The following is a 26639-nucleotide window of genomic DNA, read 5'->3' as shown; positions in this document are numbered from 1 at the left end:
TCAATTTTTTCAAATATTACAGTGTAAACAGCAAGAAGTCTAAGAAGAGTTGTATGGGTTGCATATTGTTTCTTTTGATTACATTCTTTAGGAGGGACTGCGAACGCTGTGTGTTGCATATAAAAAGCTCACAGCCGAAGAATATAGCAATGCACAGAAGCTGCTTCAAAATGCAAAGTTGGCCCTCCAGGACCGGGAAAAGAAATTGGCAGAAGCGTATGAGAAGATAGAAAGAGATTTTATTTTACTTGGTGCTACAGCTGTTGAAGATCGGTTAGTATGTTTCTTAGACTGTGCTTAGGGATGTTTAGGACATTTGCTCCAGTGTTTATAAACAAGGAAATGTCTGCTAGTGGAAGTAGTTAATGGCTCTCTTGTAACTGTTTTTCTGGATTAGAGATAAGTCCATTTATTTGAATGAATTCCATATCTCTAGTTTACTTAAGTTACTCATGGTAATTTTATAAAACAGTAATTTAATAACAATACGTACAAAAATCAGTATAGTCAAGCAATGTACATGCATTATACCTTATTGAGCAAACTGTAGGGAAATGTTTTGGAAGAAATAACTATGAAATGGGTATTGAGGAAATAAAGGAAGGATCTATGTTATGTCTTAAATTTAAAAACTGTGTATTAAAACTGGGAGGTGACTTTAATAACTCTTCAGTACTTCATTATTTGATGTCATTAGCTGAAAGCACTAAAAATGTTTTAAGTGAAGTACTTATCTGGGGAATAAAGCATCTTGTCCTTTAGGCTATATAAGTGAAAGGTGAAACTTTGAGCACTTTGAAAGTGTCAAAATAAATCATTCATAATGTACTACTCCCCTAAGCATTTTTAGATTTACACCTTGGGGAAAATTCTTAGATCTAATCTTAGAACTAATTTTATTGAATTTTTTTATTTGGTTATGAAAAGCTTTCAAAAAGAACCTCTGAATTTCTCATTTCAAAGCAAACTATTGTCTGTTGTCAATTGACTTCCACAGGCTACAAGAAAAAGCTGCTGACACTATTGAAGCGCTCCAGAAAGCTGGAATTAAAGTTTGGGTTCTGACGGGAGACAAAATGGAGACTGCTGCAGCTACTTGCTATGCTTGCAAACTCTTCCGGAGAAACACACAAATACTTGAGCTAACGACAAAGAAAATTGAGGAACAGAGTTTACACGATGTGCTTTTTGATCTAAGCAGAACCGTCCTAAGACACAGTGACAGCCTAACCAGGGATAGTTTGTCAGGGTAAGGAAAAAGTTGAATTTTCAAGCTAGGAATGGACTTCTGTGCATTTCATAAATAATTAAACGATTGACTGAATAACTTAAGACCACCAATATAATGTTTGTGTTATCATAGTGTGAATTATTATATGGCAATTATGTATAAGTTTGCTCCATATAGGTTTAAATTTTTACAGTTGTGGTTGTCTCTCCATCTCATTACTCGTACTGCTTGAACTGTTAAAGAAAAGTCACAGCTGATTTTAATTATGTATCTTTCCACTTCAACAATACTGATTCTTGGCAAAAGCAATAGTAAAGTAAAATACTGTTTCAAGCTTCTAAAAGGGAAGCAGACATGATTTATTTCTGTAATCAGAGTCAGTATATGACGCGACTTTCTTGATAAGACCAAGTCCTAAGGGAGCTATGCTGTGTCTCTCTACTGTGCCATTTCTAGGGAAGATTATCATGTATTTACAGACAGGTGACAGGCAACAGCATAGTACCACATCTTCTGGTGTGCATAAAAATAGTTCAAGTACCCTAAATAGAAAGGTAGATTATACAGAAAACACTGACTTACGTGTTTTTTGAATGTCAGAAGAAGGATAGGAATCGTGTGCAGAAATGATTTCCTTGAAACATAACAGGGAATAGGATAGAAAAATGGCATTAAAAAGCAAGACCACTGGTATAATATGAATGCCTCATACTGGTAGTAAGTTAGGCTACTTACTTGAAGCTTAGTAGCTGACACACATTACGTAGTCCTTTAGGTAAGCTCTTTTTATACCCTGTAAAAAACTAGGAATTAGACTGAAAAAGATATTTATCATCTTAAGATGTTGTTGTTGGTCTTTCAGATGTAATGATGTGTATTCGCTTTGTGTTTCTTTTTAATGTGGAATCAGCTAGTATGTACATTTTATATGCATTTACAATAAATTTATAGTAAAGGAACAACAAGGAATACAAAAAGTATTTGTGATACTTTAAGAGAGATATTGTAAAACTCTTAGCCTTATGGCTTGAAACTCAGGGCTGGAGCATCTGTCTTAGCTCTCCTTATACTTAAATCTCATTGGTCTAATCAATAATATTTGCATATTCAGTTTAATATATCTCTTAAACTTCATATTTAAAAAATAACTTACTAATTGTCTCTGTATCATCTGTTCCACTTTCAGCTTACATTCCGCAGTTCTTTCAGCTTATGTTTAAACATGTTTCTTACCTTCTTGTGCAATACCAATTTTCTAGACATTAAGACTCATCAGAATTTCTTGTGTTTGGCTGCAGAGTTGGGAAATATGCAAAGATATTAATATCAAGATTTTGCCTGAATGTTCAAATTCAAGCTCAAAAGTTTTCACTATGATATGGCCAATGGCCAATGATCAGTACATTGCCTAGACTTCATAACGATAAATTTTTGGTAGATTTTATACTTTTTTATACTAATGTTTTAGTTATACTAATGGTATTTTGTTATACTAATGGTGTTTTGTTGTACTAATGGTGTTGTCCTATCTGTGCCAATGGTAACAAATTGCTGAAAAGTATCTGTAAACTATTTTAAAATATAGTTTGCAGTACTTTACTTTATTTGTCAAAAATAGCTTCTATTAGGAAGGATGGAGATGCTTAAAACAGGTTAAAAAACATTAATAAATGCAGTGATTTTCATTGGTCATGGTGAAACCATGTTTGTTGAAAACCCACACACAGTAGTGTTACCTTGGAACACTGAAACTAGGACACAAATAAACCTGACTTTATGTTTATACAGCACTCGCTGCTGAGCTAGAGCCTGAGGCTACTGAGTAATTTAGGCAAATGGAAGGGAGCAGTGAAATAACTAGTTGGGATGCTACAGAAAACTGCTCTTGCAGCGTGGCACTCAGCATAGAGCATCTCCCCTTGTTGTTCAGCATATTTTTTATTGTGCTAAACTGTGCTTCGTGCAACCATGGCTACACTTCTAGCAATGCACACATTAGCTATTTGAAAGCTTCCCCAGGTATATTTGTATGAGACTTAGTCATTGTACTAAATGCAAAGTGTACCTACTGTAAATGCAGACAGTAGCCTTATCTCTCCAGGCCAACAAGTCTCTTTTAAGTGTTGCCTTCAAAGCATGGTTTAAACACGGTTTAAAATCCTTAAATGTAGGCCCCTGAAAAACAATGTTATGTTCCTCATCAAAATAGATTTTGGGGTACCAAAGGATTTCTTTTTAACTTTTTTTTCCCCCTATATTATGGAATGTTCTACAACTCAGTTTACCTCACAGCATTTCTTGGAGCCCTTTCAGGCCACTGCAAGACCATTTCATATACGCTCATGCTCAGTGTTCAAGTCAGTGAGTTATCAGATTGCTGTGTTCAAACTGTTGAAGCAGTGAATGCATTCAACTTAAGCTAGAATTTTAAAATGTCATACATAGAAATCCTATACAATGAATTTCCTTTTGAAGTGTATTAATGATGCAATATTCTCTACTCACTATTTTTTTCATTAATTAATTTTCACAGAAGACCTATTGCCAACATTAAAATATGACTGAGAATTTTATAGTGACTCTTAGTTTATATTTTATCCCTGAACAGGCTTTCAACTGATATGCAAGATTATGGTTTAATTATTGATGGAGCGGCATTATCATTAATAATGAAACCAAGACAAGATGGGAGCTCAGCTAACTACAGAGAGCTCTTTCTTGAAATTTGCAGGAACTGCAGTGCGGTGTTATGCTGTCGAATGGCACCTCTACAAAAAGCACAGGTTTGTATTTCTTTTCTGAAGTAGCATATGTACGTAAATATTGGAAGTTAATATTCTGTATGACTTACGATATCTTAAAATGTTAACATTCACTTTTGTATCTTCTAAAATGGAAAAAGCAAAAAGAAACCAAACAAAATGAGTAGGGCTAATTTTTACTAGCAAGCAATTTAGATAATGGTATGCTAAAATGGCACCCAGCTGTGCACCTGAATTTGACTTATGTACATATTGTGCAAATTTTATGGTTGGTACATGCTGATAAATGAACATATTTAATGAATGGAACTAATTGCTTCCTTTTTAATCTAACAAGCTTTGAATTGTCAACTATCTGTTGATATTACAAGAACCTGGATTATTTATTATTATGGAGTGATATTTAATCTTTAGTTTTAATATAAGTAGGAAGTCAAGTTAGAAGAATCCAGATAGAAAAACGTGTGCATTACGTAATTTTTAAGTACTTGTTGACTGTTGTATACTAGTTTATATCAAATAAAATTTATTTTTTGTTAGTAGCGAAATTTTTTAATACAGAGAGTCTCCTATGATCTTAATGTGTAGTAGTTAGACTGGGCAATACTGTTTTTGTGTTCATCATTTGTAATTAATTGTACACTCATACAAAATAACCAAGCCATCATAGATGAATTTTTAACACTAGTTCTTTTCCAGATTGTAAAATTGATTAAGTTATCAAAGGAGCACCCTATCACATTAGCAATTGGTGATGGAGCAAATGATGTCAGTATGATTCTAGAAGCACATGTTGGTATAGGTAAGTGTGCTTTTTAGAGTATCAATTAAAATGAAATAACAAAAACAATTACTTCTTTAAAGTAGGTGGTCTCAATCAGATTCTGCATTTTATAGACAACTTTTAGTGCATTTACTTCAGGAATTTTATGAGGTAGAGTTGTGATCTGCTACTAGATCAATGTCATTGCATTATTTTATAGTTTTTCTAATATTTGTGTCTTTTAAATAGTCCTTCCATTATTAAACAGCTTCATCCTTTTTTTTTTTTTTTTTAAGGAATCATTGGCAAAGAAGGTCGTCAAGCAGCAAGAAACAGTGACTATGCAATACCTAAATTTAAACATTTGAAAAAAATGTTGCTTGTTCATGGGCATTTCTATTATGTTAGAATATCTGAACTTGTGCAATACTTCTTTTATAAGGTAGGAGAATGCTTCTTATAATTATGTGAATCTCAAAAATTCACGTGATAATATCTAACTATATGTAGACAATGGTACCAAAAAGCTGTAATTCCATTAAGGGATTTTGTTGACTTCCAGATGCAGAGTTGAAATGGGATTATTGTTGTTAACCAGATCATGAAGTGGAATATCTTTTATATAAGTGCATTCTGTAATCAATGCTATGGTTAAAAATGAAATTTGCCTTTTCTCTCTTAAAAACTCCAGCACTGACTTCATTAACTTCTGTTTTTTTTTCTACAGTGGCCTTTTAAATCAAATTGCAAGTAGTATTTGAGAATTTAGCAGAACTTAATTTATGTTAGTTTCTAAATTCATCGGGTTAGTGTGGGTGAAGAAAGTTTATAATGTGCTTTCCCTTTTTTAAATAGTTTTATTACATCTAAATGTTGGGATCCAATCAAAGTTCTTTCAGTAAGCAATGGAAGATTATAGAAAGGAAGTTTCAGAGGATAATTCAAGCTCAGTGTTTGATTGAATCTATAGTTAGGAAGGGATGAAGTTTGGGTCACAGCTAGAAACATCTTAAAAATTACTTTGCTGGGAACTCTGCTAAGCAGAATATGAACATCCTTGCTTATCACAAGTTGTGTCCTACTGTGGATTGCATCTTGTTTTGCCTTGCCTTAACTGAACTGTGTTCCTGCATAGCAAATTCATTGCCTTTGAATTTTGAAACTGTAGTCCTGTAAGTTTTCTTTCAAAATATTTTAAGTATTTTTTACCAGTATTACTGAAAGATGGTGTTGATATTTAATGAATGCAACTCTTTCTACTCTTTCTGCATTGTTTACTGTTACTAGTGTTATAAAACTGTAATATGCATAGCTATACTGTTATATAGCATATGCATTTGTGCTTAAATTTCACTTGATAACTGTGTCACTTTATCTTTCAGAATGTCTGCTTCATTTTTCCTCAGTTTTTGTATCAGTTCTTCTGTGGGTTTTCACAACAGGTTAGTGTTTTTGGTTTTTTAACCTCACTGCCGAATTTTCTCTGTCATTTTTTAAACAAATGGAGCCTTTGACACTGTGCCTATTCAGCCGATAAAATTTCTAGGTTAGTTTACACATTTTAAAAAGAAGAGTATTACTTCTGATTCATATGATTTTTAGTGGCAATTTAAGTTACAGAAATTAATTTGATGAATTATCCTAAAAGCAATGTTCTTTCAAAGTAAAAAAATAACAGAAACACAAAAACAGCAAGTCAAAGTGAAATCTCTGTGGAACATGTAGGGTCCATTAGGTTTAAACTTACCAATCACAGACAGAGGCAATCCTGAAAGATAAGTATTTGAACTAGCAGTTCATTTTTTAGAATTCAGAATGTAAAAGAAAGAACAGAGTCATCTTTTCTGGGGTGTACACGTATGAACTACTAATTTGGGACAAATAGCGTCATTCAGTGAGTTGAAAAGAAAAAAATAAATGCATAAAAATAGGGAAAAAGGGAACTGTTGTTCACCAGAAGAGTACCATCTTTTAGGAGAGAAAACAGTATTTTCCCTTATAAATAAGTTTTTCTGAAGAAATTGACTCATTCATTTTAAATCAAGTGTAATGCAGTGGATTGTTTTAAAATTAAAACTAGCTGATTTAATTCTTTTCCATCTACAGCCTTTATATGATACTGCGTATCTAACACTGTACAATATCAGCTTCACTTCCCTTCCTATCCTCTTGTACAGTCTAATGGAACAACATGTCAGTGCAGACACACTCAAGAGAGAGCCTTCCTTATACAGGTAAAATTAATGCATTAGACCCCAAAGCTTGACTATTCAATTGTGGAATCTGTCTCTGTTATAACCAAAGTCCTCAGGATTTTTGTACCACAAGGTACAATACAACATCAGATACACTGCAGCAGAAGGGTTGAAGACCACATGCACTGTATATAAACTATTGTAGGTGCATGTTTTTAACATGTATATTTATATACTGCAAGCCACACCATTCATAATGTTACTGAGAGCATAATAGAAATTACTATTCTACAAATCAAAATGTGATTTATTTTAATACTGTTTATTTCCTCCAACCATGGGGAATAGAATAATAGATTTTTTTTAAAAGAAATCATACTATATACATGTTTTATTGTGAAAGAAACAAAGACTGAGAGTTAAAGTGTTTTATAATTTTTTTTATTTTGTGGAATATTCTGTTCCAACATTGTCCTCTACATATTGCTTACTCACTACTGGGCATTAAAACTGTGACTGGTTTAGATTCTTAGCCACTTGAAACACAGTTCCCTGCGTGTAATAAACTGCATGTAACCATCTAAATTAGGAACAGTGTCCAATTTTTTTATTCTTGTAGCAGCAAAACCAGTACATTTTAGAGAGTGGTAACACTAGATAACCAAAGAGCAAACATTTCTGTAGAGGGCTAAAAGCTGCCTAACCAGTAATCAGTGCATAGATACTGTTTAGCTATGAAATGGAAGAGGAACACAGGATACTACTGTCAAAACCAACCCCAACCTCCCCATTCTTTCCTATATTTTAAATGTTTTCAGTTTAGAAATGGTGATTCAGAAGATTTTTCATTTTCTTTTTTGAAATTTTAACAGAGGCTATTTGGTCAAAAACACTGCCTTTTTGATATCTAACAGTTTATCGCCAAGCTGTTTTAGGCAATAGTGCAGTTGTTCTAAGCCACGTAAGGTTACAGTTAGCCACATACGGTTTTGCACCATATATTACTAATTTACTGGGATAGCATACAGTGAGAAATGACGTAATCTGGTCATCAGACAGTTTTTAAACTACACGTTTAAAAACCATTGGTTCATAGTAAGTATTTCTAGCTACTATGCGAGATTTCTGTAATTCAGGGTTTTCATTTAATTGTGTGCTGATTTACTCTGTTGTGTTTTATGGTAAATAGCAAGTTGATATATATTCTTTCTGTGTGCCAGAACTAAACTTGTACTATTTAAATTTTTTCTGTAATAAGAACACATACGGCAGTGAATAGTTCTATTTTTGACTAATCCATGTTTTTATTTGTGGGAAAACATTTAAGAAATGCAATTTGACCTAAAGGTTCAACTCAGTTGCAAAATCCTTGTTTTCCATGTTCCACATAAAATTAGTATTTTGCTTTGTTGTAATGCTCTGTGTAAAAGTATCCCGTGGGAAACAAAGCAAAGTCTCCAGAGACCTCTAGTGTTTTTATTTACAGTCCACACTAGATTGTCATGTGCACAGCAGGTACTGTAAAAATATACTTTCTGTAAAAGAAAATGAAAAAGAAATGTGTGCAGACCAGGAGAATTTACCATACAGTTGGAATAAGAAGTACTGCAGACAACAGTTAAAAGGGTTCAGTATGAATTAAATTAAAAAAAAAAAAAAAAGAGATATTCAGGAAGGATTTTGATGAGGAGTTATCATGGAGAAATGTGGCAGTTTCACATGAGATTTCTTAATTGTATTTCCTTCAAAAACAATTTGACATTGTTTGTCTAAGTTTTTTTTTAACATGCTATTATGAATGCATATATCTTTTTTTACCCAGAGATGTTGCCAAGAATGCTTTGTTGCGCTGGCGTGCGTTTATTTATTGGACATTCCTAGGAGTGTTTGATGCTGTGGTATTTTTCTTCGGTGCCTATTTCTTGTTTGACAACACAATTGTGACCAGCAATGGACAGGTTAGTGTTGGACTTAGTCAGTATCGATCAAAGGTAATCTTTTAATGTCAAGTGTGTTCTGTCATCATGAATATTTCATGAGTTATGATGAGATAGATGGGTTATCTGTTTAGTAAAATCTGAATTATTTAATAGGAATACCATATATCAGTAAACAGGCGTAGAACTAGATACAACTTAGGAGAAATATGTATCGTAAAGTCCAAGAATTCCTTCAGAATTTACATAGTAACCTTTCTGTCCGATGCTTAATGTTCATCTGATGAATATCTGATTAACATATCAAAAGAGTCTTGGTAGAACAGTTATGAATTATCATAAAAAACTTAAATATGACAAGTTTTTTTTTAATATTTTAATTAATTATTACATACGGCAGCTGAAAATAATCTCTCTTTACTTGCTTTGCAATCACAATGCAAATTTTAAGAACCTTTTGCATTTTATTTATTTTACCCATTGATATGTTGGTCTATTTTATTTGTGTGCTTTTTTTTCCTTTTGCTACTTGCTTCTCTTCCTATACTCAGCTAATGACAGCCAACACTCACATGGTAAGACTACTGTGGATTTGTCATGATACGCATTTCTTTCACTGTTCTTTAATTAAACTGCTAATTAAAGAGCAGTTTAGTTATTTCCTATAACTCTTTTACAATAGCACTTAAACCTATAAATAGAAATGCTCTTTATTGCTACTTTAAATGTTTTTAAAATACAAAGAACTTATATAGAGTACAACGTATACTAAGGTATATGAAGTATAATAAAGAACCAAGAACTTTCAAAAATAAAAGACCTTTTGCTTCCTTGCACTTTGGTATTTTGTTCTATACTTTTCTGGAACCTACGTTTTGTTGCTAACTCTGCTATAGAAATTTTACTGCGGTTTATGCTATAAAATATTTGAACTGTTTTAGAAAAAAACTCAAAGTGAGAGAGAAAATAAACTGCACAATTTTGTTGTCTATGTATAAAATATACATTTGCTAGAAAAGCAATATTCAAATATCAAAAAATGCCACCTTTGTGACATCTATCAGTGAAATGAACCTTTAGTGTGTGAGAGAACATTTGTTAAGGACGATAGCTTTTCTAAGGACTGAACGACTGTCTGTTAGACATAACTGTACCCTGCAGCACTTCTTTTTCTGATACCATTATGTTCTATTAGTTTTTCAAAACTCTACATCAGCTCGTATTTCTAGTCCTGGAAGTCGGTCTTCACATATCTGTACAAAATTTTGTAAGTGGTTTGTACTGCAAGTATTCTGTGTTCCATTTTGAAATTTTAGTCTATTTCTGTTGCATGTATTAAATCTAGTTCTTGTTGAAGCTCTAAATTAGCACTAATGCCTAATTCCAAATTTTGAATGTGTATGTCTAGAACTAGACACCCATGTTAATATTTGATGGTAAAATATATTGCTTGATAAGACATTCTGACTCCTGAGTGTCAGAGTGAGTTAGAAAATTCGATACCTTTCAGCATGCATGCTTGCGTGTATGAAGTGTACAGATTTACAGTTGCAGTTTTAGATTTAAAAGCTTGAAAATTTTAGTGTCCAGGACTAGAGATAAGTATGTGAGTTCATACATACATGAATGCTAGTGGGTGTCGATGGTTATTTCCAAGTGTTTAAATTATGGTTGTGTCTGGAAAAAGGCAGTACAGGATTTGAGGGTTTGAAAGGTTTACCACAACAATGCATTATTATGGAACAGGCAAAGCCAGAAAGCAGAAAAGGGAATAAAAGGGCTAAAGATAACACTAATACCTTAAAGATAATTCAAGTTAGGTTCCAAATTGTTAAAATGGGTGCTGAAGCAAAAATTTGAAAATTGTCATTCCCTCCAGAAGTGAACTAATTGCCATTTTTGCAAACCTAGTAAAAAGTCAATGTCTTTTATTTGAATTGCTCCCTGTATCACACTAAAATTTGCCTACCGTTCACGTTGCTTCCAAACACAATCCCTCAGGATGTTTCTCAGTATTTAAAAATCTGTTTGAAAGTGTTTGCAGTCTGTAGAGTCATGTTGCTAGAATACTGAATAGTGTGTTTTCAATCACTGAAATTTACTTCATAAATGCCTACCTGAATCATTTCCTGGTAGACAAAACTAAGATGCCAAAGATTTCTCTCTTATCAGTTGTTACTAATTTGTGACAATGCTTTTTGTATGAAGTTCCACTTTGGATATGACATCATTGTTGGTGTTGTAAAACCATGTAGTCAGAGACCAACTACATAAGGAAGGTAAGAAGAAACAAAGGCACCACAGAAGTGATTGCAGACTGTAAAAGTCATCACAGTTTACTCATAGAGTAATATGTCCTGTGTGACTTTTTCATTTCAACATTTGATACAGATGGTTTTAAATATAATTATTAGGATGGGTTCAGAGATAGATAGGAAAAACTAAGTCAAAAGGATTAACGGAAGGGGAAAAAAACAACAGGAGGGAAGAGAGGTGAGAAGAATGATGAATGGGAACATGGAAGATAAAACAAATACAGTTGCAGAAGGAGGGGGAAAGTCTTGGGAAGGCTGGGAGCAGAGCACATAAAAATATTTGTTAATAAACTACATGTTAATAAACAAACATAAAAGAATGATTCACAGCCTGAAGATGTGAACAGTATCTTGAGAGATTCATTGCCGAAAATTCCATCGGGTTTTTTAACTCTCTTCATCTCATATTGCTCTGCTTATATTTTCTCTATGCCAAATTAGCAGACTCTTGGTGTCTGACAGCAGTCCCTGTGCTATGACCTCATTTTCTGAGCCAAAAACATGGGTAGGTGAAGTGTTAGGTTGCAGCTTAATGCCTCCTATCTGGCCTGATAGAACAAGGAAGGCTTTTTCATTTTTTTTTTCTAATCTCGCAGCTTTTACTGAAAATACAGACATATCTGTTCAATGTGCAGAAACTTAGATGCTAGGCTCTTCAAGAGATGCCAGATTCAGCATGAGAGTATTGTAAAGTCTAACTGCCAGAAGAAATTGAGTAAATGTTGGCATAATTTCAAGTTCCTGAAACAGATTCCTTCCCGGTATTAACCACTGATTTTTGTAGGGCACATAAAATAATGTAGCATGGACACGACCCTACTAAAAGATTGTATTATATATCTAAGTAAAACTCAGATCAAAATACTGAAGGTTTTCTGCACTTCATCATGTGCTCTGTACACTTGGTCTCATACTGAGTAATTTTAAAGTAATGAAATGATTACTCAGAATAATGAATATTTCAGTCAGTTGTTAGTTTGGTTTTTTAAATAATTTTCTGTTCCTGCTTGATCAAATTATCTCAGGCAGGTTACCTACAGGTTTCTGTCCTGTGGATGGCTTTGATCTCCGTTCAAAGTTTTTCCGAAGGCAGGACATTTGTATGATTGCTTGCCCATGTGGATCCCTTGTCATCTAGCACTGAGCTTGTGTATGTAGGTGGGAAGGGACCCCAGAGGCGATGCCATTCAGCTCCCTACTTTGCGCAGGGTTAGTTAAAATCAAGTTCTTAAAGGTCTTGTCCAGTCCTTTTAAATTTTGAATATCCCTGAGGATGGAGATTCCATAACCTTCCTGGGCAACCTGTTCCAATGTTTTTCCACCTTCACGGTGAAAACATTTCTCTTAATAACTAAGCAGAATTTTTCTTGTTGCTGAAGAGATCTGCTATGTCTCCTCCTGGTACTTTGCATCTCTGAGAAGAGCCTTGTTATGTCTTGTCTGTATCCAACCATCAGACAGTTAAAGATAGCAACAAGATTCCTTAAGGGGTTGAGAAAGCCTGTTTCCCTCGTCCTCATTCATCATGTGCTCCAGCTCTTTTATCATCTTGGTTGCTCTCCACTGGACTTGCTGCAGTATGTCACGGTCTTTCTTATCTTCAGTTCAAAATGAATGCAGTTCTTCAGATGTGGTCTGACGAGTCCTGAATAGACAGGAAGAATCGCTTCCCTTTACCTGCTGGCAGCTGCCTAGCCAATAGTTTATAGAGGTCAGCCTCTACCGCTGTAGGGGCACACTTGGCTCTTGTTCAACTTGCTCACCCCCACTAAGACTCCTCGGTCCTTTTCTGTAAAGTTGCCTTCTAGCCAGTTGATCTCAGCCTGCGGTGGTTCATGGGATTAATCTGTTCCAGGTGCAGGGTCTTGCTTTTGCGTTTGCTGAACTGTTTGAGATTAGTCAGCCCATTTCAACAAATAATAGAGGTTTGTCTGAATAGCATCCCTGCTTTCAGGTGAATCAGCTGCTTCTCCTCCATTTGGTGGGCTTTTTCCAGTTCTCTGGTCCCTCCCATGATCACCAGGATTTTTCATGGCAGTCTTGCAATCACATGGACCAGCTTTTTCAGCACACTTCAGCAAATCCCATACAGCACTGTGAAATATGAAGTGTGTATACATACACAAGGGCAAGAAACCAGAACAATTTGTACTGTATAGATCATACAAGAATTCAGTGTTGTGTTAAGTGTCAGTTCCTGGTACAAAGCAATACATAGATTTAAGAGGTTTATTCTGGACAACTCATGAAGTAGTGGAAGATGTAACCTATTATAACTGTCTTGAACCATTTTTCATAGATGTTTGGAAACTGGACCTTTGGAACACTGGTGTTTACTGTGCTTGTATTCACAGTTACATTAAAGGTAAGGTATTCTATGTTTTATCCATTGAAACTTTCTTAGAGCTTGTTTTCTCATTGCAGCTTATTAATACCAGTTTCTCTCTACAACCATACACTGGAAGGTATTAGTTTACATAGAGTTTTTGCTATCTGTGCCTTTTTAACTGTGCTCAAAATTAAAAACAAAAACATCTTTTTTTCAGCTAATTCAGTGCAGAATCCTTACCTTTTTTCAAAAGGTGTCATTTTCGTTTGACTTCTACCAAGTATTCTGTTGCTTCTAGATAGTAATAACACCATATACTGTATTGTTCTTTTCAGCTTGCACTAGATACACACTATTGGACGTGGATAAATCACTTCATGATCTGGGGATCACTACTATTCTACATTGTCTTTTCTCTGCTCTGGGGAGGAATTATTTGGTATGAACCCTAATATAAATTGCATTGCAATGTTATTTCAGAAGCATAAACCTGTTACACATTTCATGTTGTTTTCCACACAGAATTCAATTTAGCTTTTATATATTGCAGAACTCCTAATAGCAGTCACATTTTAAACACACCAGTAACGGTAATTACAGAATGCTCAGCTACTCTTTCACTGAAAAGCTTCTAAAAATGTTGTTAGAGTATGAGGACAATATCTGACCTCAGACTGCCATTAAACCTATCTCAGTGGTATCAGTTAAAAGTAGTCGAGTTATTGGTTCAAGTAGCTGAGGCTGTCTCTCTGAGGCCAAATGTCACCAAGCCAAGTAGGCCAAGTCTGTGTTGCTTGGGGCTAGCCACCCACAGTGTGGGTTTGTCTTGGAGGGAACGAGCTGTAGTGGCCTAAACTAGAGCAAGGGAGTAGAACCAACACTGAGGTCATGTGGATTATCAGGAGCCATACGTTTGAGCTCATTAATTACCAAGTTGTTTAGAAAGTAGATTCAGGTATTTGTTCTACTGTTGATAAGCTTTTTAAGAAATAATATAACTCTTGTCCATAGCTGATTGAAAATGTTAAAGTTTGGTGAGTTTTTTTCTATCTTAAAAATTCTGTGTACTTGAAACTGAAATTTTGGGGAAGGAGATTGAGTTGAAACATAGGTTCAGGTACTTACTGTCCCTGATTGCCATCAGGAAGTTGAATTTGCATTTCTCACCTATAGAGAGGGCCCAGTTACAAGGTTATATTTTTTAATCTGTTCTACTGGAATTGTTCAACTTCATATATACAAGTAAACGTTTTGAGTGATCTGGAGGAAGGTTTTGTATTTCAGTGCGTCCTTTCCAAATGAGTAACTTGTCCAACTTTTTTTTGGCAGTAAAACCAGAGCTCAGTTGCATCATTATCAGAATGAAAACGATTTGTAGAAGAGATAGTAGCAGACTTTCCCTGCTAACGTTTTCCAGCCAGTCTTGCTAGGTATTAGGGATGTTGCTATTTACATCCAACAATGTGGTTCAACTTGTTTACCTTTTTGTAATGCAAGGACTTCTATGAAATTTTGGGAACTAGCAGAAAACTGCCCTGCTGGTAGGAGGGATTTATACTGCAGTATTTCTACAAACTGACCAGTCAAGAACTGTGTTCTCAGTAAACATGCCTCTGGTTTCCATTATTGTACAGTGATGGAATTTTAATGGCCATACAACTGCCATGAAGATGCAGGGAAACATGGAAGTGAGGGCGTTGAACATGGGGGCAGATAAAAACATGGTGAATAGGTCAGAGAGCTTAACATGAGACCATCAGAGATGTTTGAGGGTGCTTGAGGTATGAGAGAGGTGAAGAAAGGTGTGGTCTACAAGACTCATTCAGAGGATATATACAAAAGAGTGCATGACAGAAAAAATAGGAGGGAATGGATGGGAATGGAAGAAGAAAGATGGAAAATATCTGCAGCATGATGAGGAGTAATTGGAAGTGTATAAACAGGATAGGAATGTACCTTAGTTTATCTTTGTTAGGGAGAGGCAGCTTGGGTTGGAGGAGAGCCTGATACTACCTACACCCTGGCAGACAAGAGGAAAACAGTTCTCTCCAGTCAGTGAATGTTTAGATGTCCTTTTGGGAAAACTGGCAGGGATGAATTCCCACAAACTGGGAAGTTGAACCTTCAGTATTTCATCAGTGTCGTAATTTTTTCATTTAACATTGTCAGTTTTTTTCTTGTGTATTGGAGTGTAACTTGTGTTTAATCTTTTTCCTACCAGGCCTTTTCTCAATTATCAGAGGATGTATTATGTGTTCATGCAAATGCTATCTAGTGGTCCTGCGTGGCTGGGTATAATTCTGCTCATAACTGTCAGCCTTCTTCCAGATGTTCTCAAGAAGGTCTTATGCAGACAGTTGTGGCCTACAGCAACAGAAAGAATCCAGGTAAAATATTTTTCATTGTAGAGGTAATTATTTGTATCGCAGATCATAGAATCATAGAATAGCTTGGGTTGGAAGGGACCTTAAAAATCATCTAGTTCCACCCCCCGCCATAGGCAGGGATACCTCCCACTAGATCAGGTTGCCCAGGGTCTCATTCAACCTGGTTTTGAACACTTCGAGGGATGGGGCATCCACAGCTTCTCTGGGCAACCTGTTCCAGTGCCTCCCCACCCTCTGAGTGAAGAATTTCTTCCTAACCTCTAATCTAAATCTCCCCTCTTTTAGTTTAAAACCATTTCCTCTTGTTCTATCATTACCTTTAATAATTAGCCCTCTCTCAAGTTTAGAGACAAGACACAGGGCTTCCCCATCTGTGATGTATGTCACTGGTTGTATACCAGTCACTTCTTTCACCAACCGGTATGGTGAAATAAGCTGCTTGTTATTTATATGGTGGTATATACCTGAACCCTGGGGTGACCCCTGTACCCCTGTACCAGCAGCCACTGGGAAATCAACTGATAAGGCTGGTAGGAGACAGCTATATGGCTCAATGTGATTCCTGGTTTGAGGAAATAAGAAGGGTATAAGGAGGTTGGGGTCTCCTTGAGGGTAGGTAGGAGGCAGTTAAATCAGCCTGGACAGCAGTTGTTCCTGCTGTCATGGAGTAGTATTCAGGGGTACTGCCTGCACCCCTGAGTTGAAGTAATTTTTATAGCGGGCAAATATATTTTACTTCCTTAAGTAATCTCTAATACAGATGTTTTAGCATTTACCATGCAAGCTGAGCATAGTTATCTAAAATGGAAAAACAGCGAAGATAAGCTAAGCTCAAAATTGGTAGGAAAGGAGCATGTCATTTTGTTGAAGTCCCCTTAAATCTAGGGTTGACACAAGCAATTGTAGTTCTGTACCAAGGGACTCTACAACTGCATGTGCATTTATTGTTGAATAAACTTTAATTCACACACTTAAAATAAATGTGATAAATATTTCCAAATGTGATAAATATTACTACCAAGTACGTTGGTGAGGAATATGTAGTGAACTCATGCTAACATTCATGTTTCGTGATCTGTGGAATATAACACTATCTTAGCAAACTAATACTGATGCTGTGCCTGTTTAAAAAAACAGCATGTATTAAAACTTAAATTAAGTTTTTAACTTTAAAATTAAATGCCTCACTTCAGAACAAAAAAGAATACAGAATAGCAGGAAAAAAAGGCAGATCAACCTTTAGCATTTTTCTGTTTCAATATCTTTAATAGATGTCTCTGTCATATGTGCTACTTGTGCAAGTTGATCTTGGTGTAGGTTCTGCATGCTTAATTTAAGTCTAGGGAGAGAATGAGGGTGGGTTAATGCAAACACCTAGCCCCAGATGAAGGAATTTCACCAACATTATATGTTAGAGCTGGAAAAGGAATCAATTTTAAGGCAGACTTTGGGCTTAACACTAGCAATATTGATTTTGTAATATTTAATAGAATCTTTGACTTTTAACCAGATATATCCCTTGTGTTTCTTCTTATCTCCCTTTATTTCTGTCTGTCTTCCAATCCGCTTTGTCTAAATAACTACTGCCTTGCTTTAAACATAAATGATGTGCACGATTACTTCCTACAATCTTCTGGGGAAATCAGACTAAACATCAGTGCCTTTCTGTTGAGCAGTCCACCATCTTTATGCTTTCTCAGACTTCAAGCAGTCTAAGTTTCTAATGGAACAAAAGGTGACTTTTTTTCTGCCTTTCTGCATGCTTGGCCATTTCATTCAAAAGACAGTAAAAAGTTTATCATCAGAAGTTATTTACTGTATTCATTATCTCCATTTCTGACTCACACCAACTATACTTTAAAAAATACTTTTTAATTCCGATTTTTCCACCTTCTGTTTATTTATCTCAAAGATTGTATGAGTCATTGTCACAATCTGTCACTATCACTAACATTTTTTTCACTGATTTTTACTGAAATTTACAAAGTCTTGCTGCCTCAAGAATCTAGGATTCTTAGGCCCCATTTTAATCATTTGTGTATCTGTAGGTGAATGCATGTTGTGCTTGCATTATAAATCTCTAAGCGGAATAGTTGCCACACAAAGCGTGATAATTCTGATAATGCTGATGTTCTATCTTGATACAGAAAATACGGTGCTGGAAGCTATTTAAGCAATCTTTGGAATATATTAATATATCTGCTCTGCTGAAAATGCAACTTCTTTACACTAAGTTGTTTCTAGCATGCATTTTCAAATCAAGCTTTTCTTCTATTCCATTTTTTGAAATTCTATACTTCTTTCTAAAAATAAAATAGCTCAAGATCCAGAAATATATGACAATTTAATATAGTAGAAGAAAAGCTGGTAAATCTTGGCTTTACTGTGGTCTACAAGAAAGCTCCTTTTGACTTAATACTAGGAGACTCTTGGTTTCCATTACAGTTTTTATATACTTATCTTTTAAATGATTAAGATAAAAAAAAAAAAAAGACTTTTCTTTCTTTGTTCAAAAATGTGTAGTCAATAAAAATACTGTAATTGTTTAAGTCAGAGGGAAAATACACAAAGGTGTTTTCACTATTGCAAGTTCTAAATAAAATTGGCTTTTAAGAGCCTTAGGATTGGTTTGAAGTAAGCTTGTAACTGTTTTTAAACTTAGTGCATTCCTATAAACTATATAATCTTCTTTATAATAAAGAGCTTCTGGAACAGTTGGCAAGATTAACGTAGGGCTAGACATCACCTCCCAGGTTACTAAACTAGTTCTGCTCAGGCAATCAGATCGCAGAAAGCCTTTGAAGTAATTCTTAACACTTCTAACTTTTTCAATTATCTGGAGTCACTCCAGAGTGGGGTCAGTGATTGTTTACCATGATTATCATTCAGAGGTTTTTAATCATTCCAGATCTAGTTCTGTGGTTTTTGAAAGATCCTTTCATATATACACATGTATGCATTCACATATACATATGTGTGTATACGCATACACATATGTACATATATGCATGTGTGTATATATGTATGTATACACACAAGCTGTCGTCTTTCTTGTGCTAAAACGTTAATTCTGCAAAAGCTTTGGAGGAATCGGTTGTCTTTTGTTAATTTAGGTCAAAACCTGCTCATGTCTGTCTCATGCTTAGTCCCGGTGACTATTTGGCTCAATGAAACAAGCTGAATTTTGTGTTTTAACTGGAAATTACGCAGCTGTAAGGTTTCTTTCATCCTTAACTTTCAGTAAGCATTAAGGCTTTTTTAATATTCAGCTTACATTAATTGATAATATTTCATTTTTCTTTATCCCTCTCTAATAAATTGAGAAGCTTGGCCACTTCATATAAAAAAATATAAATTCACTTTAAATGATTCTCTTTGCATTTTTTTAATTGTCACTTTGATTGGCAATGTTTCAGTAATCCCAGATACTCTTTAGCTGAAACACCAGGTGTTTTGATTATGAGCTGTAAATAACTTCTATGTTTTTATCCCTTTTTAAGAAATATGTTCCTTTTTCTTTTCGCTTCTGATTTTTTTTTACTTCACTTTCACTTCAGTCACAAGATCAGCCCATGAGCCTCGGTATGGCATCTCTACCCTTTGCTGCTCCCACAGCGGTGCTTTTGCCTGGGGAAGCCTCTCTGGGGACTCATCATTCTTCTGTTCCTCAATGGGCTTAGCTGCTGTTAAACAACTGCACAGGCCTCTTAGAAACCTATTGGACCAGCCAACTGCTGCCTTTGTCATGCGTTGGGCTCCTCTTCTGTGGAAAATAAAGAAATGCGTCCTGCTGTTTCAATATCTGAATCCCATAGAAATGGGTCCTGCTGTTGCAATATTTGAATCTCGTAGAAGTTACCTTAATAACTCTCCTGCCCTCTTTCACCATGTAGCAATGACTAAGTTGTAAGTCAGCCTTTATCAGCACTGGCACCATCACCTTCTCGTGTAGCACTCCCTTCAGTGCCCCTCTTGTTCTGGGGGGCAGAGAAGCAGGACATCCACTCCTTAATTTGGAGTACCTGGACTGGCTAGGGGAGAGAAGACCTTAAGGAAACCCTGGACCAGCGTGGCTGCCACATGCCCTGCAGGGCACTGGTCCAGCTACGCCACTGTCACATCATCGTATCCAGGAGAGCTCCTTCATTCAGTGCAGGTTATTGTCAGCAGGGAGGACAACAGCGCATGGTACTTAGTCATGGTACAGTTTAAATGCTTTTGAGAGTAATTAAGCGTTTTTAAGAGTTTGAAATGGAATTAAAACATTCTCAGTGTGTCTCAAAGGGTTAACCTCAGGAGCAAGAAATAGAAACCTTGTTTTACTCTGATAACCTTTCCTTTTTAGATCCATCAGAAAATCTGTCACTTCACAGGACCTTGCTACAGTAGTTATATATGTACCAAATGGTACAATTCATTCACATTTCTCTCCTGTATTCAGCAAGAGTCTCACTGTTTTTCCTCATCCTTGCAGAAGACTATGAGACATAGAACAGCCCTAAATGCACTGGTGAACAGCGATGGGCCACTTCTTGAAGGAACTCTTTCAGCTTCCGAGACATAATTAGATCAAAGCTAGGTAACAGTACTGTACGTGTTGCCAGTTTGGATTGATTTCTATCTGTGCTATTTACAAATCAACTGTTTCCTCCAGAGTTTTTGATGTAATTTATCAATATGATACAAAATCATTACGTTTTACTTGGAGAGCCTAGTTTTTGCAAAAGATGTTCCACATGACAGGTAAGCTCTTTTTGTCTCAGACACCCATGTAAGGCAGCACAACGTGTCTGCATGAATCAATACACCCATATTAAAATCCTATTCATACATTGTGTTATGTATAGGTGTTGCCTAACATCTGTTTTGTAAGAACTGCAGTTATTATTGCAGAGCGTACTCACATTATGCTGTGGTGTAGAATACACAAAGTCAGAAGTAAATCTCACATTAGCAGTTTGTCTGTCATCTCTTGTGTTTTTGGATACACATATAGAACAAATGCGGACAGTAAAACAGGAAGATAACCATACAAGAGGAAGTGAGTTACTTGTGAGTAGGACCCTAAGTCAGGCATGGCAGATTGAAATATCTTGCCTTGGAACCCAACATTTTATGTGTAGAAAAAATACCATTTTATTTTTAGAAACACAGTAACTAAAATGTTTCATTTTATAGCGGGAACAATAGGAAAAATAAGTTATACGGTGTATGACTACTCCCTCTGACATTTCCAAAATAAAGTCTGCTGATCTGTTACCCAATTACCTATTTTTTTATGTACTAATGTAGGTATTTGATCTATTTGTGTGTTTAGAAGAATTGAGGCCTCACTGCTAGTGAGTATTTCCGTGCAGTTCGCTGACTCTCTTCCAAGAGTGACTGCCATTAGTAAGCTTTCTACATGCTCTTGGTTATGTAAGAGTAGCATTTCAAGCCTTTGATTGGCATTGAAAGTAGGCAAACTTCCTTAAACTACATTATTAATATTTATTTCGGGATTTTCTCCCTTCTGCTACCGTGTTAATGTTAACAGGAAAAGAGGGAAGGCAGTGATTAAGAGTGGAATATTATCTAGTTTATATAGTATTCATGGAGAGAGTGATTGATAACACGGGTCTGAATCATGCTTAGAATACATTATTATCTTAAATATTGTCACATAACCTCCATATCCCTATCCTTGGAAATTTTACATAACATTTAATGAGGACACTAGATAAACTCACTGGGGACAGTGCTGTGCTGATTATTTTTTAAGTCTGTTCACACACTCCAGCTTCTTGTCATGTAACCCTGCTATTAGCATAGTCCTGAGTATTTCCTGAGCTGAGGTGCCAATTCTGCCAGTGTGGGGTGATCGTGTGGTACAGATAAATTTGAATGGACAATTAGACCAAGTTATCAGACCAGGTGCTGTGATGTGTGCTATAAATTGTCTACGTGTACCTAATGCTACATGTAAACCTAAGCAAGTCCAAAATCTGATATTACTTAGAAGTACAAAACAAGTGAATGGATCTTTTGGAACATTCCTGTATTAGCACTAACCACCTGTAAAGATTTCCCTCTCTTTGGAAATACAGGACAAAGTATTGAACCTTTTCTGTCTTGAAATTCCCCCTAACAATTCCTGACTAAAAAAAGTTCTGAGATAAAAAGATGTACCAAAAGAGACTGCAGAAGGAAATATAAACCTGATTTAAAAAAAAAAAAGTCAACATGGAAGCAGTCCTCTCTGTCATCATCTGTTCTTTGGAGAGCCCGTTGTCAGGTTTAGAGATTATATGTAAAATTATGCCTAGTTCTTCAGGTCTTAATATAAAACTAATCGTGCTGAAAGAGGGATTTTACCTTGACATGAATCAAATAGCCAAAGTGGTGAAAGGCATTAATATACCAAGGACATAAAGAACGCAAGTTTAGACTTAGCTCTGAAGTCATCTATTTACTGTGTATTTGGCTTTTTTTCCTTCACAGAATGCATCAAGGCACTGCCGGGACCACATCTCGGAATTCACACCTCTTGCCTGTCTGAAAAGCCCAAGATATAGGAGCAATGACTGCAGCAGTTCCCCAGCAAGAAGGTCTAATTCTCATTCTAAAAAAATGATGTTTACGCACTGGAGGGGCATTGATTATTCAGTACTTCCATCTGTCTTTGGCTATTCAAATAAGCATTGTCGTTCCAGTGCAGGCTACCACTACAGTGGGTCAGGTTTGGAAACATCTGTATGACAGAACACCAACTCAAGCCTTTAAAAACTATACCTTTGTTTATTTCTTTTTTCAGGAAACAAATATGTCACATATTAAACTATACGTGGCTTTTGCTGTCTGAGGTAATGTTCAGACAAACAGGATCAAGAGCTGGAAGTACGAAACCTTCCAGGCCGATAGGCCTCTTTTTATGTTTTGAACTACTGGAGCAATGAACAATCTGCACAGTCTGGTACTGTGAGACTGGTAGCACTAAAATTTCTCTTCATCCTGTGTCAAGACTTTTGAGCATTTATTGCTTCTGTCATCTTTAGTCATTTTCTTTGTTACTTGAAGTGTATAGTTTCAGTCAGTGACCTACATTTTGAGATCAACAGTTTTAATTTTCAGCCAGAAGCGATGACCTCAGTTATCTCCAATGAAAGTCTCCTAAAGCATATTTAGTAAGTGCTGTTTCTGATTTTCCTCTGTCCTTTTTCTTTCTTTGCTCTTTCTATAGAACAAACTGGTGTTTCCTCTGTGCAAATCTGCTTTCAAGAAACACTCTCTAATGTTCACTTCCTTGTAAGTGGCCAAATCAGGGCTATGTATGGTTTGCAGTTAGTTTTCCCCTGTAGAAAGATAGGCATAACAATCCTTGTGTACCTTATGTGCACGCTATATGAAGTCAAGTTGGCTGTTCAATAGGTAGATATCAGTGTTTCTATCTACTCAAAAACTGAATGTAAGGATTTTGCCTCAAATGTCCTTGTGAATTCATCAGAGATGCAGGTAACCAGTATTCCCACTTTTTAACTCTCTGTAACTTTGAAGTATGCATAGTAGAAAATATTATATATTGAGCTTTTTTGTCTTTTTTTTCTTAAAAAAGGCTATTTTTCCAAATAAGCATATTTTACTATCTGGATTCATCCTTTTAATTTTCAGTTGTTTTTAATCTTTTTTTTTTTTAATTATGTGGGTAAATACAAGCTGATTGGTTCAGTAGATACATTACAAAGCATGTAGTACCCAGCCGTTACCTTTTGCAAGCAAACCAGTAGGTGGCACACGGCTATTACTAACAGTTGGAACACAATTATGATAGAATTTAGTTGAACTGCAAAGATTCTGTTTGAAATACTTCCAAGTGTGACAGCCAACTTGTACCTGTTTTCTCTGCTACATATATGTTACCTTGCACTAATTCAACTGTTAGCTGTGTTCTCGTCTTGTTTCTTTAGTCCAGTGTTTTATTTTGGGGTGCAAAACTACCTGAAGGAGTAATCTGATTTCAATCTAGTTTAGCCTGATGTTTATAACCAGTTAATAACCACAGTCATTAAATACTTCTGGGAGGATGTTAGCTAAAAATTCATTGCAATGTGAAAACGAAATATGTGGAGTCAGGGCTGCAGCCTTTATTGGAAGACTTGACCAATATCTTGTTAGTTGTCTGTTTAATGGACAAGGCTGGTGGAGAAAAAACATTTCCCCTTTTTGCATTTAAAAAAGAAAAAGTTGAGACAAAATAATTTACTTGACAATTTACTTTTTAATAAAAGATCAATCAACTTACTAGGAAGTATTCCTCACAATATTCCAAGTGACTTTCCAGTTCAACAATGAAATATTGAAAATGCCCTGGGACAAACAGAGATTGTAAAGTGAGTTGTGAAATTTTCATTATACCAAAGATAGGGGAAGAGGACTTAAAAAGGCTAATGGTGAGCACCACAAATGAAGGTATCTTTAACATTTAACATGTAGCACTTTTAAGTTTCAAAGAATGTCCTCATTGCAGAAACATTTTGAAATACATACATATGTATGTGGGTGTGGGTGTGTGTACATATATACGCCATTGCATACTTGAATGTTGGTCAGTTCAAACCGTCCCCTACATAAAACACTGGTGTATATATTTTAAAAAAAAAGTTAATATGGGTATAAATTTTATACCAGTAGCAGTGACAAATTTCTTGTGTGTAGTTAACAAATTATTTGTAATGTATTTTTTAGAAATCTTAAAATTGCCTTTGCACTGAAATATTTTTCATACTGTAGCTATTTATAAATCTGTTTTACGCATACATTTGTTAACACACCATTTCTATTTTTTTTAAGTATATGTTTTGAAGGCTTTTTTTATACTTATGAGTTTGGGCCACTTAAATTTAGCTTAGAGTGGAGTTGTGGCTGAATGTTAAAATTCTAATGAATGTTAAATTAGAAATATAGGTCTGTTGCTCTGTCAATGTCACCTAAACTATTCATGTTTTGCTGGGATTTGTGATTGCAGCAAGTAGAGTGATATACTTTCTGTGCTGTGCTATTACTGCTAGCTTTTCTATTCTATAAAGCCTCCTGCTTTTTTACTTACTGAGTTCCATCTTTTAGCCTTAAATAAGGAGATTTTTGCTTGATGCTTTCGAAAATGCTGCATTCCTGTTCTGCCTACTAACAAAGCAGTTCATTGCAAACTTCATGTAGACCAGCACTTAGAAATTATCGTCAATGTTATTCAGGCCAAAACACCTACATAAGTGCTTGGGAAAATTTAGTCGACCATGTTCATTTTTTGGAGGAGGAAGAATGCTTGAATTTAAGTGGAAGTTTCTGCTTTGATTTAGCAATACTTTTACCTTTAAAAGTTGGTACTGTTCGTTAAAATAGAACGTTCAATGGAAAATACAAATGACATCAACTCGGTTTCACTTGCTATGTTTTTGCTTCAGTCCCTGTTACTCTTGCCATGCAAACCTAGTCCACTGCAGCAGGTGGTAACTTGGAGTTTCGCTGTAAATGGATCGTAAAATTCAGAGATGAAAAAGTAGAAGTTAGATCAAAATGAATTAGAATGTTTTATTATGGATGGGGCACTGAGAGGAGACAGATTTTTATATATTATAAGAATTAAGGGGGAAAAGTATAAAAATCTATATAACTTCCTAACTCGCCTTGTTTAAATTGTTGCAGCTTTAACAGCGTAATGTCTCCATAACTGCTTCTATAAATGTCTTGAAACTGGTAAGCGCTAACCAAATGTATGTGAAGACTTAGAAAGTATTTCAAGCTTCTCAGCCACTGAAGTCCATATATTTTCTGCAGTGGCTTGTGGCAAAAGACATGGATCTTTTTAATTTTACAATGTACAATAATTGTTTGTTCAGCCACTTAATATAAAAGCTTACAGTTTACTTTCTTGCTTGCATTAGCCTGTCTTGTCCCAACTGGCTTGCAAATATAAAAGTTAAAAATAGCTTAATTGAGCCAACTGCACTACTTTTCTTTTTGGAAGCCAGTGGGATCATTGTGCTCATGCTACTGTCTCTGTTAAAAAAAAAAGCTTTAATGGAAATTTGTGAAAGTATTATGAAAGTGAAAAAGTATGTGATTCTACTTTGCAGAATAATCTAAAAATCAGTTTATATAGCTTTAATTTTTTACCTTATGAAAATTCACAGAATTTTAATATGCGTTGTCTCTGACAAATTCTGTGCTATGTACACGCTGCATTTTAAATGTCCTTTCATGATCTAATGTAAAGTAGAATCTGCGAAAGTGCTGTATGGGGGCTGGGGGGTAGTTTTCTGTGCATTAAACATTTAAGATGTCTGTAGTCATCAGCACCAAATACTGACACTTGTTTTTAATTGTACAATTATAGGTGCATTTATTTGAAAATAAATCAGCCTTCAAATCTAATGTTTAGATTATCCTATACCACTTCATTTATTTGCTTTGAAGAGTCAGTGTGTGAATACATTACTGTAAAGTTTCTTTTCAGTGCTATTTTTAACTTTAATTTCTGTAGATAACCAAATATAACTTGTTTATATTCAGTCACATTTTGGATCCTTATGTAGAATATATAAGCAGGAGACATGGATCTGCTTGCAATAAATATAAACATTCAAGACTGGTTTAAGTTTGCTCACGAGTAATTAAAACAATTCAAGTATGAATATGAAATGATTTCATATTAGTCTGTAATAAAATGTAAGTAGAGAACAGAAAA

At 35.3% G+C, this 26639-nt stretch overlaps 1 protein-coding gene across 6 annotated transcripts in view; it reads left to right on the top strand.

The window, feature by feature from the left end:
- Nucleotides 1-26639, top strand: part of ATP11A (ATPase phospholipid transporting 11A) — a 127660-nt gene extending 101021 nt beyond the window's left edge. For 4 of the 6 annotated variants that reach the window (XM_040560342.1, XM_040560253.1, XM_040560434.1 and 1 more), the window contains 12 exons: nucleotides 92-273; nucleotides 998-1249; nucleotides 3840-4014; nucleotides 4693-4795; nucleotides 5053-5198; nucleotides 6139-6198; nucleotides 6863-6990; nucleotides 8774-8909; nucleotides 13503-13568; nucleotides 13868-13971; nucleotides 15754-15919; nucleotides 22400-26639. In XM_040560342.1, coding sequence (XP_040416276.1) covers nucleotides 92-273; nucleotides 998-1249; nucleotides 3840-4014; nucleotides 4693-4795; nucleotides 5053-5198; nucleotides 6139-6198; nucleotides 6863-6990; nucleotides 8774-8909; nucleotides 13503-13568; nucleotides 13868-13971; nucleotides 15754-15919; nucleotides 22400-22657 — 1776 coding nt within the window. In that variant the 3' untranslated portion in view covers nucleotides 22658-26639. Of the gene's footprint in view, nucleotides 1-91; nucleotides 274-997; nucleotides 1250-3839; nucleotides 4015-4692; nucleotides 4796-5052; nucleotides 5199-6138; nucleotides 6199-6862; nucleotides 6991-8773; nucleotides 8910-13502; nucleotides 13569-13867; nucleotides 13972-15753; nucleotides 15920-20393; nucleotides 20510-22399 lie in introns of all 6 variants that reach the window. The other 2 variants (XM_040560594.1, XM_040560517.1) reach the window with 2 other exon arrangements.

Source organism: Cygnus olor, chromosome 1, assembly GCF_009769625.2.
Source record: "Cygnus olor isolate bCygOlo1 chromosome 1, bCygOlo1.pri.v2, whole genome shotgun sequence".
Taxonomy (NCBI): Eukaryota; Metazoa; Chordata; class Aves; order Anseriformes; family Anatidae; genus Cygnus; species Cygnus olor.
Note: the sequence above shows the minus strand (reverse complement) of the source record. Positions and strands in the feature narration are given on the sequence as shown.